A 20441-nucleotide genomic window follows, 5' to 3' on the forward strand; every position below is an offset into this window, starting at 1 on the left:
CCCCTTACGCCCACCATTTTCCCATACATATCCAATCGAAAGTTTGAGATAGCCATTTTGTTTAACGTTGTTGAAAGTTTTGGAAATTATGTCATAGAGGATGAGAACCTCCCTCACAGCCCTTAGAGTAAGGGTTGTAATTTATGCTCTGGGGGCATATAAGGGCCCATTCGATTGAAAATCGATAGGCCTAGTGCCCTTTTAAATACTCGAAAGTGATTTGAAGGTTTGGCATTTTTATAGCAAAGATCGATATGGGTATAATGTGTTATTTTTTTGTTGTTGTTGTTGTTTACACCACTTCGTATCGAAGGAGTTGTCGCAGGAACTTCTAAAAGGGCTCCTTCGAATGAAAATAGAAAGGGCTGATGCCCTTTTTAATAGTCAAAAATGATTGGAGGGAAACTAATCCCCCTCCCACGACCACCCTCCCATTTACCTTTATGTTTAAAAACTATTTGTTGCCTTAAGATTAAATCAAAATGCACTCTGTTAATGCTTATTCCCAATAAGGCATCTCAGCAGTACCTCAAGAACGACTGAGGATATTACGTTCAAACTTTCGGGGCTACTTCTGCTCTCAAAATTTAACAAAATCAAAATAGCTTAAGTGTATCCAAGGTATTAAAGAAAGTAAACAGATTTCAAAATCTGTATGGGTGTATATGGGTCTGTATGTTATTAAATTTTTTTCTCCAGCATACAAATAACAGGCCAAACTATAAAGTCTTAAAAAGACAAAAGGATTTAAAGTGTTATTTTCTTTTTCCCTGAAAAGGCTATATCAATATAAAACGAACAGAAATTAATTTAAAAAACTTTTTCCAAAAAATAGGTTTTTCAAAGAAAAGTAAAGAACTCCATTAAGCAAAAAATTAGCAAAAATAAAATCAAACAATCTACCAAGCGTGAAACTACTACAAATCAGCATCGATAAATCAATGAAACCCAAAACGAACAGAAATTACAATAAATAACCAAGTCAAACTCAAAACGAGCAGAAATTAACATCAGTTGGGCTCAATCCCTATACCTTGCAATGTCAGTTTAATATATATATATATATATATATATATATATATATATATATATATATATATATATATATATATATATATATATACTGATATTTAGTAATAAAAAATTAATATTATTTGATTTATTAAAGTTATAAAACTAAAAAAAACTGTATTTTTTCAGTAAAGTACAAATTATGTTATGGCCTTGGGAGGGTATAGGGGTTTTGAGCCCAACTTATGTTAATTTCAGCTCGTTTTGAATTTGACTCGGTTATAATTTCGGTTCGTTTTCGGTTTTATGAAAAATTTTTTAGTCTCATAGTAATATTCAGTTATTATAGGCTTCTTTACTTCGTTCTTTACTTTAATGTTAGTCAAGCCAAGGAACGGTAAGTTTGCTAAATAAAGGTTTTGGACAAGGCGGTTCTAATTGCGTACTTCTTGTTTTGATCTCTTACTAGATTGCTAGCTACCGTTGCAACCTGGATAATGGTTGCTTCAAAAATCTAATATCTTTGAAAAGACTGCAGTATGAAAATACATCAAAGATGCAGTTTTTTTCGACAACATTGATTCTGTTTTAAATAAAATTTGTTTTAATTACAAAAAGTTTTTAACTCCATTAATTTCCTCCAAAATGAGCCATTGAGCAACTCTACGATGTACCAGTGCCAAGCTATCTGTGGAATAAAAAGAAAAGAAAAAAAAGACGCCGTTTCGGTAGAAAGCTGTATTACCTGTCACTTTTCTTGATTTTCAAGCCAATATATTTCCCTTGCTGTTCAAGCCAAGGTACAGAAAGTTTCCTGTACAAGGGTTTCGGTCTAGGCGGTTCTAATGGTGTACTTATTGTTTTGATCTGACTCTTTTTTAGGAGTTGTGGGTTTTTATATTTCTTAACATTGGACGTGATCGTCTCTTACTAGGTTGCTACCTAATGCTAAAACCCGGATCAAGCCAATATATTTCCCTTGTTTTTCAAGCCAGAAAACACGTTTTAGTTACCTACTGGCTAAAATAATGAAGGTGATATGGATAAACCACATTCGTTAGTTTCTTTGGTCTTGAGTTCGCTCTTTGCTCTAACATATTTATTAAAGTAGAACGATCCTTTATGTAATAAGCTGTGTATCTAATCTAGTATAGGCAAGAGTTTGTCCTCTATCACAAAAACGGAAAAGAAAACATTTAGTTAAGGCGGGGCAAGTTTTTTTCACAGTTTTAATGCTAATAATTGTTGGTCTTGTTAGCAAGTATTATGTAAGTAATACTTGCTAATACAGGAGTAGTAAGAGACGATTCTCAGAGAATCAGGCAGCTAACTAAGTCCAATATACGCAATGGTTTGTTCTTCTAATGATAATCGTCTCTTAACAAAAAATTTAACATGAGATATGCAGTTTTTCGAAAAAAATTATTCTTTTTTAAAAATAATTTGTTTTAATTACATAAGGCTTTTAGCCCCATTAATTTCCTTTAAAATTAGCCATTGAAAAATTCTCTACAATTTTCCAGTACCAAGCTATCTATGGAATATCAAGCTTTAACATAACTTTACCACGAACTGTTTGATTGCTTCAAAATCAAATATCTTTTAAAAGACTGCAGGATAAAAAGACAACAAAATGCAGTTTTTAGTGAAAAAATTAATCTGTTTAGAAAATAATTCGTTTTAGTTACAAAAGGTTATAAACCCAATTAATTTCCTTTAAAATGACCCATTGAACAACTCTCTACTATGTTCCAGAAAGAAAAAAGAAAAAAAAAAATACCGCTTGGGCAGAATGCTGTAGCAACTGTCACTTTTCTTGATTTTCAAGCCAATATATTTCCCATAAATATTGACAAAGTTTTAAAACTTTTTAAGAGCATTTTTAGTTTTAAACTTCGTATTTTTATTTAAGTTGTTTATATATATATATATATATATATATATATATATATATATATATATATATATATATATATATATATATATATATATATATATATATATATATATATATATATATATATATATATATATATATATATATATATATATATATATATATATATATATATATATATATATATATATATATACATTGGATAAATTGGTCAACTACCTTTGGTAAATTGAACTTTATTCTGTCATCTCTTTGGCTTTAGAGCAAGATTCTAAGTCTGAAGATTTTACTTCAGCCCTGTCAGAATATATTTTTAATTTTCCAGACAAGTTTATTTTGTTTGATACTGTCTCTTTTATTTCCATTGATCGGGGTTTAAAGCAATTTTTTAGTGAAACTCTTGAAATAAATAAAATCTTATTCAAGAATATTGCTTTGAATAGGGATACATGTGAATATGTGCTGAATTCTCTCTATGATAATTTATTAATATCTGACAGAGTAAAGTCCAATTCACCCAATGTAGTTGACCGTTGTCTAAATGTTATATCATTGAACGCTAATGAACCGAATCCAAGAAGGTCAAAGAGGCTAGCGTCCGCCTTTACTTTGAAAAGAATTAGAGATTTAAACGAGATAAAGTACTTACAACTTTCTAATTCCTGATTCTTCTTTTCTCCTCCATGGGGCGTCTTCCGGTTCATATGGCATGGGTCCTTGAACTGGCAAGTCCTCTCCATTTTCTGCATCTTCTTCAGTATCAGCTCTAAAATTAGAGGGTACAATAGCATAATAACTGGAGATAAGCAGTTACAAATAAAAACAGGGGTAGCCACATACGACTTTTTGCATATCTCAGCTAAAACTTTATCAATAAGAGATTGAGATATTCGATCCAGCAGAGTTTAAGAAATCTTTAATTAACTTGTATATATAAATGCAATTGAATTTAGCGGAACCTAAATATGGCAGTCAAAGACTGCTACAAGACAGGCTCGTACAATAAGATCAGTGAATATCATGTGCATAAGTTTGAACACGAGGAGGCTCCTTCAATGCAACACTCAGAAATGGACAGAACACTTTAAGAGGTATGCCGACGGTAATAACCTCAATCTACCCGAGTGAAAGCAGTCCAAGTCACTACGAATATCCAAAGAGCAATGCAGACGATCAGTCTGAGAGGGTGAGAGATTAAATCAAACAATCCATCACTAGAGGTCATGAAATCTACTTCATGACTAATATTAAATAACAGTTAAAATCAAGAAAAGTGACAGCTGCTACAGCATTCTGCCCACGCGTCATTTTCCACTAAAAACTGAATTCTTCTTGCCCATCTTTATCAATGAAGTCACAATGCTATGTAGTAACTAGATTTGAAGTAATACACAATCCTTAAGACAAAATCAGCACATATAAAAATAATTTCCATAAAACTAGTAAGTACATATTCTACATTGTCAAATTTTAAGCTCTCCAACTTAGTATTCAACTGTTCCTGGAAACTTTCATTAATAATTCATTCAAATAACAAGTTATTAATCTCAAGGCAGAGACAACATTGAAACCAGAATAGAATCGACTGCAAATGTTTTAGCATGGGCACGAAGGGCAATGCACAGTAAGAAATCATGCAAACCTCGTGTTGCGTTCTAGGCGTACCAAGACAGCCATCCGAGGCAGAACTTGGGGTCAAGACCAAGTGTCAGACCATTTACTGGGACAAACTCTAACTTGATTTCTAAGTATGAGCAAGAGAAATTTATTGAAAGTATTAAATTAAGTTTTCGGAGCAATGGTGTCATCTTGATGTCTTTTAGTATGATGACTGTTGCGGCCTGTAATTTCACTGATTTTAAACTAAAATATTCAGGCATGAAAAAGCATTAAATTAATTTTGTATGAACAAATTTTTAATTTACAACACATTTTTTCGTTTTTCATAAAAACAGCTGAAAAGTCATAGAATCTTAATGAAGATCACATCATCAGTTTCAGTGTATCAGAAAATCTTTTGGTAGAGGTTTCAAGCTCCTATCTACAAAAATGTGGAATTTGGTATTTTTTTGCCAAAAGAAAGATTACGGATCCGTGTTTATTTGCCATTTTTTACTTTACCAGGGGTGATCAACCCAGTGTTCCTAGAATGTCAAGAGAGGGCTCATTTAAACAGATATGAAAAGTTCTAGGTCCTTTTTTAATAAAAAAAAAATTAAAGTAGAATCACTTTTTTACAAAAAAGCTGCATTTTTCATGTCTTTTCATACTGCAGTCTTTTCAAAGATATTATGATTTTCAAACAATTAAATCATGTTAAAGATGGATCAATGATGTCATAATCATAGGTAGTAGCCAGGTCGTTACATAAAGGACCGATATAGTTCATCATATATGTTGTTTGTCAATACGGTTTTTCTTATATAATTATCCATTATTATGTAAAATACAGTAATTTATGGGGAGCTTTAACAAAAAATTTATTTATTAACTGAAACCAGAATAATTCCTGAAAATTTTAAATAAAATAATTATATTTAACTACAAACTGCAAAAATATTTATGGTGTCTGAGCAATAATTTTAATTTTTTAATTCAGACCAGAAAAATGCCTGAAAATTGAATGATTAGTTTGGTTTTTCTTTCACTTAAAGTAACTCGTTAATATACAATAAAATTTATAAATATTTAAAAAATAACTTTTTAATATACATTGTATAATAAATTTAACAAAAAATACAAGATATGTAGGTAACATATATAGTTACCGTCATCATTAGTAAAACTATACTAAAACAATATAAAACAAAACTTTATATACTAACTCAAATAAAACTACATAGTGTTTAAATCTCTAATTCTTTTCAAAGCAAAGGCGGAAGCTAGCCTCTTCGACCTTCTTGGATTCGGGACATTAGCGTTCAATGATATAACATTTGGACAAAGGTCAACTACATTGGATAAATTGAACTTTACTCTGTCATCTCTTCGGCTTTAGAGCAAGATTCTAAGTCTGAAGATTTTACTTCAGCCCTTTCAGAACATATTTTTAATTTTCTAGACCAGTTTATTTTGTTAGATAATGTCTCTTTTATTTCTATGGATCGGGGTTTAAAGCAATTTTTTCGTGAAACTCTTGAAATAAAGAAAATCTTATTCAAGAATATTGCTTTGAATCGGGATACAGGTGAATATGTGCTGAATTCTCTCTATGATAATTTATTAATATCTGACAGAGTAAAGTCCAAGTCACCCAATGTAGTTGACCTTTGTCTAAATGTTATATCATTGAACGCTAATGAACCGAATCCAAGAAGGTCAAAGAGGCTAGCTTCCGCCTTTACTTTGAAAAGAATTAGAGATTTAAACGAGATAAAGTACTTACAACTTTCTAATTCCTGATTCTTCTTTTCTCCTCCATGGGGCGTCTTCCGGTTCATATGGCATGGGTCCTTGAACTGGCAAGTCCTCTCCATTTTCTGCATCTTCTTCAGTATCAGCTCTAAAATTAGAGGGTACAATATCATAATAACTGGAGATAAGCAGTTACAAATAAAAACAGGGGTAGCCACATACGACTTTTTGCATATCTCAGCTAAAACTTTAGCAATAAGAGATTGAGATATTCGATCCAGCAGAGTTTAAGAAATCTTTAATTAACTTGTATATATAAATGCAATTGAATTTAGCGGACCCTAAATATGGCAGTCAAAGACTGCTACAAGACAGGCTCGTACAATAAGATCAGTGAATATCATGTGCATAAGTTTGAACACGAGGAGGCTCCTTCAATGCAACACTCAGAAATGGACAGAACACTTTAAGAGGTATGCAGACGGTAATAACCTCAATCTACCCGAGTGAAAGCAGTCCAAGTCACTACGAATATCCAAAGAGCAATGCAGACGATCAGTCTGAGAGGGTGAGAGATTAAATCAAACAATCCATCACTAGAGGTCATGCAATCTACTTCATGACTAATATTCAAGAAAAGTGAAAATCAAGAAAAGTGACAGCTGCTACAGCATTCTGCCCAAGCGTCATTTTCCACTAAAAACTGAATTCTTATGGCAAATCTTGATCAATGACGTCACAATGCTAGGTAGTAACTATATTTGAAGTAATACACAATCCTTAAGACACAATCAGCACCTATAAAAATAATTTCCCTAAAACTAATACGTACATTTTCTACATTTTCAAATTTTAAGCTCTCCAAATTAGTATTCAACTGTTCCTGGAAACTTTCATTAATAATTCATTCAAATAACAAGTTATTAATCTCAAGGCAGAGACAACATTGAAACCAGAATAGAATCGAATGCAAATGTTTTAGCATGGGCACGAAGGGCAATGCACAGTAAGAAATCATGCAAACCTCGTGTTGCGTTCTAGGCGTACCAAGTCAGCCATCCGAGGCAGAACTTGGGGTCAAGACCAAGTGTCAGACCATTTACTGGGACAAACTCTAACTTGATTTCTAAGTATGAGCAAGAGAAATTTATTGAAAGTATTAAATTAAGTTTTCGGAGCATCACAAAGAGTTTTATACTCTTTTAAGATCCTCAAAATTTGTCGCAACAATTACAATTCAAGCAGAATAATAGTTAGCTTTTCTGAATCAACATGCAGTGAAAAATGTTTTTAAAAGACCGGTTCCTCAAAAACACCCATTTAATTTAACTGGCTAATATGCGATGTGATTTTCTCTTTATTAGGTTGCAAATCCTGCTGCAGCCATGACTAATTGAAGGAAAAAAATTACTAATGGTAAAGATTGTCATTAAACAAACAGAATCTACGATGATGTGATAATTTCATATACACCCCCTTAAACCCCTACCCTTTACCATAAAGTTTAACGAGTAAACATTTGAAAGCATTAAATATATCAAGAAAAATATAGTCAGTTGAAAATCAAAATACACGGGAGCTCAAACTACAAATCTCCGTTCATATTGGCAAAATCTAACCCCAGTGAAGTGATAATTTCTTTGGCTTTGATGTAGCCCGCTGGAGCAACCGTCTTGCTATTCAAAGTTTAGGCAGGCGTACTCAGTTGGTCAAAGTAAAATTGAAAGAACAAGAGATGGTACTTGGCTAGAATGCCAGTGGAGACCTAAGGATAGAGAGCCTATGTGCCTTTCATTTTTCTAGTAGGCTTTGTCTTTTTGTTCTCTTGGCAAGGCTCGTATTAGTTCCACGAAATGATGGTCAAACTTTGTAAAATCGAAACTTTAAAAATAAATAATAAAAAAAATTATTTGAAATGTCCCTGCTTCGTGAGTGGGCAGCAAGCCAATTAAAAATCCGCCTTTTTTATTTATAATTGTAAAACCTTTTTTTTTTTTACCTTTTTTTCTTTAATTTTAGAGGTGTCATCGACAAAACATACAGTGCATCCGAAAGTACCTCCAATTCTTCAACTGGGTCTTCATGGAAGGCACTTAAAAAAGATTGTACATAATATTTTGACGGCAAACGAGGCTTACGTTTAGCAATCGCCTTTTTGGCCTCCTTTTCAGCTAAAAACATAAAAATTTGACTAAATAAAACATGTCTTAATTAAAAAAATACAATATATAACTAAATTATTTTAAAAACCTTTTCCACGAAACATGTCTTTCAAAGAAAAGTAAAAAGCTCCAATAAACCAAAAAAGAGCAGAAATAAAGTCAAATAAACTACTAAGTGTTAAACTACCACAAACAACATCAATAAACAAATTAAACCGAAAACGATTAGAAATTACAGTAAATAGCCGAGTCAAACTGAATTTTTGCTTGTTTCGAGTTTGACTAGGTTATTTATTGTAATTTTAGTTTATTTTCGGTTTCATTTATTAATTTATGGTGATTTGTGGTAGTTTTACGCTTGGAATATTATTTGACTTCCCCTCCAATCAGTTTTGACTCTTAAAAAAGGGCACTACAACTTTTAATTTCCAGTCGAAAAGGCTTCTTTAAAAGTTTCAACAAAATTAATAGCTATTATAGAGTGGAGATAACAATGATATACCCTATGATTGCTTGTATGCCCTTTAGAATACCTGAATAAACATAGTTTTTTTTACTTAATTGAAATTCCCCTAAACATTCCCTAAAGGTTTCACCTTAGTACCAATAGCGTTATTAGTTAATGCAACTAAACTGGTTGAATTAATAGTATACACACACCCGGACGAATCCCCATAAATTCCAACCCTACTGAACATTTCCCCCAGAAAATTCCCCTAAAGCATCTCCATATACAAAATTGAGTCAATAAATAGAAAGTAAGACAAATAAAAAGAACTTGAATACGAATTTTGTCAAATTGCTTCCAAGTTTAAAATTTCTTCTTGAATGTTCACCCCCTGAAAACTTCCCTCACTCCCCATGAAAAATTCTCCTCATAGTAACCCCCACACGGCAAAAAGTCCACCCCTTTCAGTTTTGCAGTTAGAGGCAATTGTTAAAACTTGCGAACAATGAACTAATCAAAAACATTAAAGAGTGGTCATCTATGGAAAGTTCACTCTTGTTCCATAAAACACAGCTAATGTTAATTATATTGGTAACATAATTAAAAAAATATGATTTGGTGTCTATACTGAGCTAGAATTAGCTGACACTAGTGCGAAAGGAAAGCAAAGAAGAAAAGGCTGCAAAACTAATGAGGCTTCTATGCTCTCTGCAAAGCCATTTAGGCAGATGATGATAAGCTAGATATTTGAGCTTGATAAGCTAAAGAAGATGATATACTTGATAAGCAAGAGATAAGCAAGAGACAAAATCAAACATCGTAACTTGTTCACGTAAAATTTGCTTTTTGGAAAACAAAAATTTTAAATTTGAATATACTTTAAAAATTAGCAATGATGAGAGTTTTTCTTCAATAAGTCCTTATTATTGTCTCTACTGTAGAATTACGAGTGGACAAAGATGGTTATTATTGCTCATGTGAATAATATGCGTGACTTTTGATCTTCTCTGTCACTGAGGCCATCACGACCTTTATATTGGGATTTTCTGATCAATAAAATATAATATAAATATGTTTAAATACATTGAAATATTTCATATAAACAGAAATGTTACCATTTAAAATAAATGAAAACAAAGTTCATAGCAACATTTGCTGGCCCCCCTCCCCACCTGTCTCGGCCGGGCCGCGTGGTGGCTCGACGCGCCGGGTCCCCGTGCGCGCGGGGAGGACGTAACAAATTCTACTGGCTGCGAAAGCTAGCCCTTTTTTACTTCGTTCGTACACCCCCCCCCCCTTCATCATCCTACAGCTATCTGGAGGCTCATGGAGAGTCAGCAGTTTGGGCATTACGATGTGCTCTTTTAGTCCGTTGCCCTCATTTTCGCCTATATGCTCTTCAGAAGCACAGGAAAGACAACGGGAGACCACGGACTCAAATGGAGAAGAAAAACTCTCCTGGACTTAGATTATTCTGATGATCTAAGCATCCTAGATGAAAGTGTGAGCGAAATGAATGAACTTTTAGAGGTTTTGTGAGTTCAGGGCGCTAGAATAGGTTTGAAAATTAATGTTAAGAAGGCTGAATCTCTAAGGCTAGGAATAAGTGAATATAAAAATCTGACTATGGGTAACTAAAAGATTGATCAGGTAGAGAGCTTCACTTACCTTGGTAATATTATTAGTAAAGACGGTGGGATCAGTAAAATGTTAAAAGTAGAATAGCCAAAGCTCAGGGTGTTTCTTCACAGTTAAAAAAAACTTGAGAGAATAAGAACATAAGTCTGCAAACCAAGATTACTACATTAGAAACTACAGTGTGATGACAGTGGTAAAATATGGCTCTGAAGCATGGGTACTCCGAAAAGCAGATGAAGTTTTCCTAGATGTTTTCCAGAGAGATTGCCTACGGATTGTTCTGGGTACCCGGCTGACTGACCGTATTTCAAATAGTAGGATGTACGAAAAATGTGGTTCAATCCCGCTTTCTAGGGCTATAATGAAAGAAAGGTTGAAATGACTAGGGCAACTTCTGCAGTTGAAGGATGACAGACTGCCAAAGATTGTCCTTTTCGGCGAACCGTCAAGGGCCAAACAGAAAGCAGCTCGTCCTCGTCTGGGGTGGGAGGACGTCATAAAGAAAGTTTAAAGGAAATGGAAACTTCCTGGGGGGGCGTGTAAAAACGGAGGCTTTGAATAGATTGGGTTGGAGGAGTGTGCATAGCTGGGTTGGCCTCAGGCGCCTGGGTGCTGTGGTGAGTTGTTGGTAGCAGTAGTAGTAGGCAATTATTCTCAACTTCATATTTTTACTTTCAAATTCATAGCTTTTGATGGGCAACAAATCAATAAATTAGATTAAGTTCATGTATATAGGATCAGCATAAAAAGCCAATTCTGTTGATGTGTCGTCAAAATTCTGATCTTAGATTTGGTGAATACTGGGCTGAGTTGCTCCTTACTTACAGTCCATTATAACAAACTATTTGATAAGATTTTAATTTGAACGTGTTCATATTATTCAGCGTAAATAAAATATCGAAAAAAAGTGGTTCAATTTGGCAGCTGGTGTGTAAGCTTAAGTTTTTTTTTTTTTTTTTTTTTTTTTTTATCACCGTATCAACAATTTTTCGCAAAATCTGGCGATTTTATTTAAACTGCGATGTAATTGCCCCGACGAGTTGGTGCGCGATATCGTCCTGCCTTTTCTCCGAGACAGAAATGAAGTTTTCAGCCGATACGATGCAGTTTCTATGAAACTCTGCTTGTAGTTGAGCTGTGAAGCACTCTATCGCATCCTTCCAGTTCCTGAATGGTTTAGTGACTAGATTCTCCAAGCACTGGTGGCAGCCTTTGCCAGCTGTCTCTGACGAGAACAGAACGCAAAATCTGCAAAAACCAGCGTCCTCAGACGGAGAGTAGGACAACCAAGTGAAACGAGCGAGCCAAGTTAACTGAAACTTCAGCTTCTGTTTTTCGGATACTTGAAAAATATAGGAGATATCTGGAGTCCAAAGGCTCTTCAGCAAACGAATATTAGAATTTACATCGAGACTGTTTGATTTGTTGACAAAACGACCGATGTCATTTGCAAACAACGACAGAGACTGGGTTGGTGTAGGTGCGTGTTGCGTCGTGGTTGGTTCCAGGGTCCGTGATTCAAGAGGTTCAACGATGGCTCCAGTGCCCTTCAGATCCACAGGTGTAGATGAATGCTCTGCAGACGCTCCGCTAACGCCACTGTCAGAAACATCCCTGGTCTGCTTGGGCGCGAAAAACGACGTAATGTCACACTTCCTCTTCATGTTGAAAATCACTCTTCTCTTATCCAAGTCCGAAATTGAACTGAACTGAACTGACAATCTTGCACTCTTATAACATTTACCTCGAGCCCCCATTTATGCTAATTTACTATGCAAGGTCTGACCTTGCATAATAAGGCGAACATGGGGTTACCTGATTGTGTAAGGTGATCACAACCTTTTACCCACAAAATTGCAATAGGATTTTTGTATGCCACAAAATACAAAAGGATAATAGCGCATATTAAACCTAATTTATTATGCAAGGTCAGGTGGACATGGGGTTACCTACGGTTACCTAATTGCGTAAGCTGATAAGCACCGTTTACCCACAAAATGCAATAGGATTTAGTGTGGGAGCATATTTTTTTTTCTGGTAAGGTTTTGTCTTTACAGGTATTTTTTAGATTAATTTCCGACTCGGTCAAAAATTTCGGGGGAAGGGGGGGGGGGTTCAAACCGGGTAGCCCCCCTGGATACGGCCTTGGATCAGAGTCTAAAATATTCCCTTGAAAGCTGTTTTTAAGTTCCTTTCCCTACTTCTTCATTAGCCTATTCTAAGGCTTTAGTTCTCAAATCTTGCTGAGTTATTTCCTTTTTATCGATTTGACCATGCTTCTTGGCCAAAATCCTATTCTATCAATATACTTAATTTCTATAGCAATAATTCTTCTTACCTATTTTTGTCAGTGCTAAATGATACATTTGATCAAATTCAGATGTCTTGCATAGGTACCCTATCTCCTTGTCTTGCTTAGAAATATGATGCACTTTATCCAAATCTTCTAAGGCATCTTCTAGCTTCATTAAATGAAGCCTAGCCTTACCTCGGAGTAAATAGGCTTCTGCATATCTGCCAGTAAGAGCAATGGCTTGAGAACAGTATTGGATGTCCAGTTTATAAAATTCCTAAAAGTAAATCCATGTTTAATATCAAAATAAGAAAAGAAATAAAAACTACAAATAAAAACACATACAAATGCTCAGAACCTTAAAAACAAGCAAAGATAACTTCACAGTGAAATTTAATCTAAATGGGCAATGTTCCCAAAGGCAGCTGTAGAGCAAGACATATTTGTATTTACATTAGTCACACATTTTAAAATCTAACCTAATTACAAAATAGCAAAATAGTTTAGAATAAGACACTACATTCACTGAAGCTCTTCCCAAGGGAAAAATTGCACTGCAAGAAAAACAACTAAAATGTATCATAAATAAATAGTTTTCTATGGAGCGCATTGAATATCAAGTTGATTTAAAAAAAAATCCCTCTGAAGAATATAAAGAAATTTTAAAAGCTAAAATAATCAACTTCGGTGTTTTGTTTAAAACCATTTATTTTTTTTTTTTTTTTGAAACAGGATCATCATTTTTATTTCTTTTCAAAATACAACAAAATCTTTTCTTGATAATACAACAAAATCTTAATGCCCCAAAATCGTGACTACTGCTAGTTTAAGCTTGCTTTATTAACAACTGTAAAGAACTCAATGCTGTAAACATTATTTGTAGAAACAACTCTTACAGAGCTAACAAAATTAGCACACATTTGAAAGAAACTAATAAAGAAAATACTAAGAAAATATTAAAATAACAAAACAGAGTTGCTGTGAGAATATTATTAAATTATAATTTTTTTTACTTTTCCCTTGAACAAGCATCCAGTTAGGACATGTTCAGCGTAGGTACCCAGCCCAATTCCCGATCCTAGCAAAAATAGCTTCTGCAAAGAGGAGCACCTCCCAAGTGTTGGTGGGAATAATTTTCTGACTACCCTTTCCGGTAAGGCTAAGGACTGCAAAAAACAGAGTCATATCAAAAATACTGCTATGATGCCATTAGAGGAGAAGCCCAAAATCAGCAAACTTGGTTGGATAAGAGTTAAGTATGTTAAAGTTTGACCAATTTAAGCACCAATTTATTTTTATCAACAATTTTCAATAAATTTACCGTTTGTATTAAAAATAATATGCTTCTATAACCCAAATGGAAGTAATAATATAACAGAGGTGATATAAGGAGAGATTAAAGACAATGAATACCATTCTGTTAGGTGATTTTGACATCAATAGTTGCATGTGGGAGAATTGCAACCAATAAATTAAAGCAGACTCTTCCATTGAAAAATGATTTCAACACCGTATAGGCTTCAAACTCATTATATTATCAAAAGCAATAAACATTTTACAATTGACCAACATATTGACATAACTTGGATCATACCATACACTGAAATATCACATATGTTCAAACTGCAAACAAACAGTGCACTTTTGGTTAAAATAAGGAACCAAAAATACGTTACAAAAGAACTGAGATATATAAGTTTAATCCCAGGAAGGCGATTTGAAAGAATTAAATACGTTATATTATAAAGAACTAACTGATGAAGATGATGTGGAATCTCAAGCAACACAAATCTTATGTCCTTGAGTGTGCAGCAAGATCAGGTATCAAACAAAATAAACTTCCGTTCTTTAAAAAAGAAGGCAAAAATCTGTTGGAATGAAAATGCTAGAAAGTTTTAGCAGAGAAGAAGGCCAGGAACTGACTTCATAAACATTCTTTTTCTGCAACACTTTGGTTGCTGAAAAAAGTTGAAGCATTGGGGCTGAGAGCAAAGCAAGTAATGTTTGGGGACTTTCCCCAAAAATTACTCAAACATTTTCCTTCACGCAAGATGTACAGTTTCATAAACAAAATGGATGTAAATAATAAGAAAGGCAGTGACATAACCCCTTGTTTATCTGTTAAATAATCAATATAATGAACAAAAATAAAGCTGATGCATTTGCTATAAATTTTAAGAAAGAGCACAAAACTAAAAAAAAATTGACGAGACCAAGTGTTTACAAACTATATGATAAAGCTAAATATAAGGAAGAACCATTCTTCCATTTACCCTTTCAGAGTTGAATGATGTCCTTATTGAAGCAAACATGCTGACAGCTCAAGGAAGGATTAAATGTGTTATAGATGGGCGTAGAGAGTGGTAAAGTTTTTTCAAAAGATGCTCTCGAGAGTTTATGATGCATCCTGGGAAACAAAAAAACACTTTCCTACGGGTATACAAATGAGCTATAGTCGTGCCCGTTGCTTAGCCTTATCTAACGCCACATAAAATATAGCGTACAGACCCATTTGTCTTTTGCTGGTTTTGCGACTTTTTTTTGAGAAACTGGTACACGAAGATTGAAGTGGCTTCTGGAGGTTAACAAAATACTTCCACAATTCAATCAGGCTTTAGGAAGGGTATATCTCCAGTTAAAATCATCGTTGTCCTTGAAGGAACACCGGACTTGCTTAGTGTTAACGGACTAAGCAAGTCCGTTCGATGACTCATGCAGAATTGTAGTCCAAATCCAATATGTTTTCTCTTGCGAAAGTCTTACGAGAGCTTAGATTGTAAGTCAAAACTAAACTGTAGGTAAATTGAAGCAAATGAGGAAAAGGGACACTTATCTGACAAAGTTTATACGAAAAAGTGTATATGAAAAAGTTAGCCCTTTCCAAAGTTTATACGACCACCTCTTCCATATGAAGCGCCTCTAAGAAAAAATAAATATTAATACATTGAGCACTTATATTTCTTTTATGGCAAAGCAGTAGCATTGCTCTGACTTAAACAAGTGAGTAGAACTTTCAATTTCCTTTCTAATGAACATCCAAAATTATCCAGGGGAAATAGAGGGAAGAATTTTCTGGGAGAGGAAGGAGTTTTTACAGGAGGAATTTTCAAGGGGGATACGCCTATGCCATCCTTACATATATGAACTGGGCTTCAACAGCACATCCATACTTACGGCCAAGCTAAAGGCTATAATTGAAGCAATAAGTATTATTGATAAAAGCCCCCTGACTTTTATTATTGATAAAAGCCCCCTAAGTCTGCCCTGTAGATCATTAGCCTGCTCCATAAGTCAGTTGCTGACACTGACATGGAAAGTCTACACAAATTAATTTGGAGTATTCCGTAAAAGAAAACCCAGCTTTATTTTCACTACATGCCAAGTTACCACGCAATTAAGTACAATGAAATGACCAATTTACTTGCAAATACAACATCAAACATCTACACAGATTCAATCCTCAAATCCAAAATTCTATGAGACTTATTTTGAAGAAGAATTACTTATAAGAATCTGCCACAGCTCATACTCATTTTCCCATCATGTTAAGAAACTGCCTAATATTTTAGAATTCGAAGTGATGCATTGATACTCAGGAAAGAAGAATACCATTGCAAAAAAGAGGGGCTAGTATTGTAATAGGGCTGCAATAGTATTGCAAAGTCAGCAAAATAACGAAAAACATTTCACGAGACTAAAAGCAAAGCCAGAAACAAGTGAGCTACTTAATATTGAGCTGGCAGGAAATAAACACAGAATATTATTCCGAATTTTTTTTATGAAGGTGGAATAATATAGTTTTTTATTATTGCCCAGACCCTGAAACCCGTTTCAGTGTGGTTAGTTGTAGCTGAAATTCTAAGAGAGAAGAAGAAGATTGGAAGAAAATAAACAAGTATAAATTTTCCCCATCATGGCAAATCAATGACAATCAAAATTATAAATTGTATAAAAAGAAGAAAATAAATTTTTAAATTGGAGTAAGGGGATACAGTATAAAACAGAAACAAGTCAAATGGTTACATAGGTATAGAAATAAATAAATAAAAATTAAAAACGGCATACTAATTGTGCTAAAGCTGCCGCGCTTTTCAGGAAGTATTTGGCATGAACACACGCTGAAGTCTCGATAGCTTCGGTGAAACAATCCAAACCATCTTTATAATCTCTAGGATTGTAAGGCACAGTGAGTTTCGACTTCAATTCTTCAATCGTCAAAGGTATGTTTACCTTGAATAAAAATATACTAGCAAATAAGGGTGTTATTAACTCTTCAACTAGTTCAAATATCATACAACTAATTAAGATAACCATAATTATCAATTTAATAGCCCTTGTAATGCCCAGAAGTAGTGACGGGATGGAGGGTTTTTAAATAAACTAACCTAACAGCAAAATATAGAAAGGGATACGTTAAAATAATACCACAAGGTACAAAAATGTTAAATAAGAAAGAAAGAGGAGGACAATTCATTGAAGAGAACTATAATAAGAAGAGAAGGTAGAAAAATGTAAAAAAATAAAACTTTTTAAGATGATAAAAGGGATTCAATATATCGCAAATTAGCCAAGAATTGGTGGGTCAGACTAGACTGATATAAAATAAGATTAATTCCTCTCATTCGATTGAAAAGTACATGTTTCCTCTCCAAATATGTGAAAAACCCACCCAGAACTGCCACTTCAGAAACTATAAATTATGAGTAACTAGAACAAGTAAAAATATTCAAAGCTCAACTAATTTGGCCCCAGAACATCTTAAAACTAAAGTTAGAAAAATAAAAATTTGAAGTTTAATGTTTCCCACCAAAAAGTTACCAGCATAGCTTGCATAATCAAACAGATTGTGGCAACAAAACGTGAGTTAAATGTCAACTGTTTATTTTTTCCACATTCCCCTCAAAACACCCTGAAAGTTTCAACTCAATACCCAGAGCAGTTCCTGGGAATTTGCTGATGCATTAAATTCCTTTTGGCAGCCTACATGTAAATGGTGCTTGGATTTAATTCAAAATCACCTCAATATTCCCTGAAATTCTCACCTTATTACCCTTAGCTTTAGCAGAAGTATTAGTAGTGATAAAAGTCGTAGTAGCAACAAAGAGACATTACATTTCAGTTAATTCAACATTCTCCACAATTTGCCCTGTAAGTACTAACTTAATGCACTAACCATTTCCTAAAAATTGCTAACAGGCTCTTTTGACAACCTAAATACATATAGTGTGTTATAAAATTTTCCCTCAATATTCCCTATAGTCTTTATCTTCATAGCCTTAGCACTAGTAGTAGTCATAACAGTAATAGAAATAGAAGTAGTAGAACCAGCATTACAAGTATTCACATATTGCCGTTTGGTCAGTTGAATATTCTCTCATCATTCCCAGGGAGTTTCAACATATACTGATATGCTTTTTTGACAACCTGTTTTCACAAAGTGCTTTGATCTAGTTCAAAGCCCCCCTTCAGCATTCCCTCTCACCGTTTTAACATTAACCTTTGCAGCAGTCACAATTTTTGTGACATAAAGACAGAAAAAGCCACAGGGTAGCTTGAATCAGCTTTTTGAAAGAATGCCCATGGAAAGAGTTACCAAGCAATATAAATCTTGGTTAATCAACAAAGATGTATGAAACTACAAACAGTGAATTACCTCATTTGATCCGAAAAGATCAACATACTCTTCTTTGGCTACATAAGTTGAAGTTCCAGGACATCCTTCTCTTTCTTCATTCCATTGGCAAAAAGAGCTTATGTGCTTGTACCATCGAAGTATGTGAACAAATTTGCACGAAGGGGCTTTGCCGAGCTGATTGAAGGCAGTTATATCTCTTTGCGATGGTTCAAATCTAAAAATTTAATGAATTTCAGTATCAAATATAAGTTTTTACTAAAATTGCTACATACGTTTAACTATGCTTCAAAATCAATGTGACCATTTCTTTCCCTGTGACCTCTCAAATATTAAGTAGCAAGGCTATTCACACAATACTATGGGGTACCAGATGATCATAACAGCATATCTGCAATATCTCTGGAACTGGATCAAGCTGAAGCTTTTAGGGAGTCTTTCTTGGTCTTCAATATGTTTTTTTTGGCACGACAACACCTTACCTAACAAAATCTATTTCTAGTGACATACCAATATGTACCAAAAGAAACCATGCTTACTGTTTCCCGGGTAGCAAAATAGTGTATCTATATCATCTCTGGAGCATATAGGGAGATTGAGTAGAAACTTACAGAGGGTGTGAGACAGCATATTTTTACTTGGGGGATCGGGAGAGGTGAATTGAAAGAAACTATGTATCCGGGTTATGAAAAATATCTATCTGTGTCATCTTGGGGTTGATAGATGAGGATTGAGCAATTGATGTGAAATTTATTGATCATTAAAGAGGAGAGAAGAGGCAAAGTATGGTGCAAAACCTTTTGTCTTCTATTGGTTCATCCAAAAAAGGACAGAATAGATGGTGTAGACAGAAAGTCGAAAGAAAGGATCAAGTCAGAGAAGTTTAACAACTCTTGGAAATACGTTTTTACTATAAGATTGACATAAATACTTTCAATTGTTTCACACTCAGATGCACTTACTTCAAGTGACATAATGACAAAAGTCCCATATATTCCAAGCCACTCAGGCTTTATGGGCCATCATCCTTCATAATTGCAATTTCTTTACAAATATTGACCAACCAAAGCTAATCCCCCCCGGATAAATTGCTTGATGGATATCAAGCCATTTATCCTTTCCCCAGTTAGCATTATTGCACAGGTTCAAATGAGCCAAACCTCCTGGCTTTCTCCTATCGAATGCTAAACTCTACTGGTCTAACTCCCTCCTCATTTTGGAGAATTTTCCAAGGGGTGAATTTTCTGGGGAAATTTTGCACTGGGGAGCAATTTTCCAGAATTCCTTATATGAAATTTTCTATATACCGCGCTTTCTACTTGCCGACTTAATTTTACGCATGCAAATGTTAAGGTAGTCGTCTCGAGTAAATTTTTAGCAGAATTGATTTGTCTAAAGGATATATCCGCAAAGGAGGAGGAATTTTTTCGTGGAAGTGGAGCTAAATTTCCTGTCATTATTTTTAAAAAATCAGAAATTAATTAAAAACAAGTTTTTCCAACTGAAATTAAGAAGCAACATTAAAACTTAAAACGAACAGAATATATTCCGTATATGAGGAGGGTTGTCCCCTCCTCAACACCTCGCTCTTTACGCTAAAGTTTTAATTTGTCCCAATTCCTTAAGAACGACTCCTGAAACACAAGGTTCATTTAATTTGAACAATAAGAAGGCTTTTCAAACTACTAAAAAAACTTTAGCTTAAAGAGTGAGGTGTTGAATAGGGGGCAAAACCCCCCATATACGTAATAATTTCTCTTCGTTTTAACTTTTAGTGTCGCTCTTTACTTCCAATTGAAAAAACTTGTTTTTCTTTTTATTTAATAATAAACAAAGATTTGCTACGTCGAGTTCCTGTTTAACTGGGATTAAAAAGGAAATCTGGGATTGAAAAAATTACAGCCTCTATGCCTTCCTAAGGCCAGAACATAACTTGCACTTTACTGAAAAAGTATACATGTTTTTACTTTTATAACTTTAGTAAATCAAAGAATATTAACCTTTTG

The 20441-nt window shown here is 34.1% G+C and overlaps 2 protein-coding genes across 2 annotated transcripts in view; both read right to left on the reverse strand.

Moving 5' to 3' along the window:
* LOC148941326 (putative G protein-coupled receptor B0563.6) overlaps positions 1 to 20441 on the reverse strand; it is a 124236-nt gene that overhangs the window by 34237 nt on the left and 69558 nt on the right. The window lies entirely within an intron of this gene.
* The window catches only part of LOC148941328 (mitochondrial import receptor subunit TOM70-like), a 52077-nt gene that overhangs the window by 6404 nt on the left and 25232 nt on the right, over positions 1 to 20441 (reverse strand). Inside the window, exons 3-8 of the mRNA XM_089104557.1 lie at positions 18457 to 18652; positions 16869 to 17033; positions 12849 to 13080; positions 8262 to 8433; positions 6294 to 6410; positions 3558 to 3674 (exon numbers count right to left, since the gene is read on the reverse strand). Coding sequence (XP_088960683.1) covers positions 3558 to 3674; positions 6294 to 6410; positions 8262 to 8433; positions 12849 to 12978 — 536 coding nt within the window. The 5' untranslated portion in view covers positions 12979 to 13080; positions 16869 to 17033; positions 18457 to 18652. The remainder of the gene's footprint in view (positions 1 to 3557; positions 3675 to 6293; positions 6411 to 8261; positions 8434 to 12848; positions 13081 to 16868; positions 17034 to 18456; positions 18653 to 20441) is intronic.

This window comes from Artemia sp. Qi Xiang Cuo, chromosome 18, assembly GCF_049724085.1.
Source record: "Artemia sp. Qi Xiang Cuo chromosome 18, ASM4972408v1, whole genome shotgun sequence".
Taxonomy (NCBI): Eukaryota; Metazoa; Arthropoda; class Branchiopoda; order Anostraca; family Artemiidae; genus Artemia; species Artemia sp. Qi Xiang Cuo.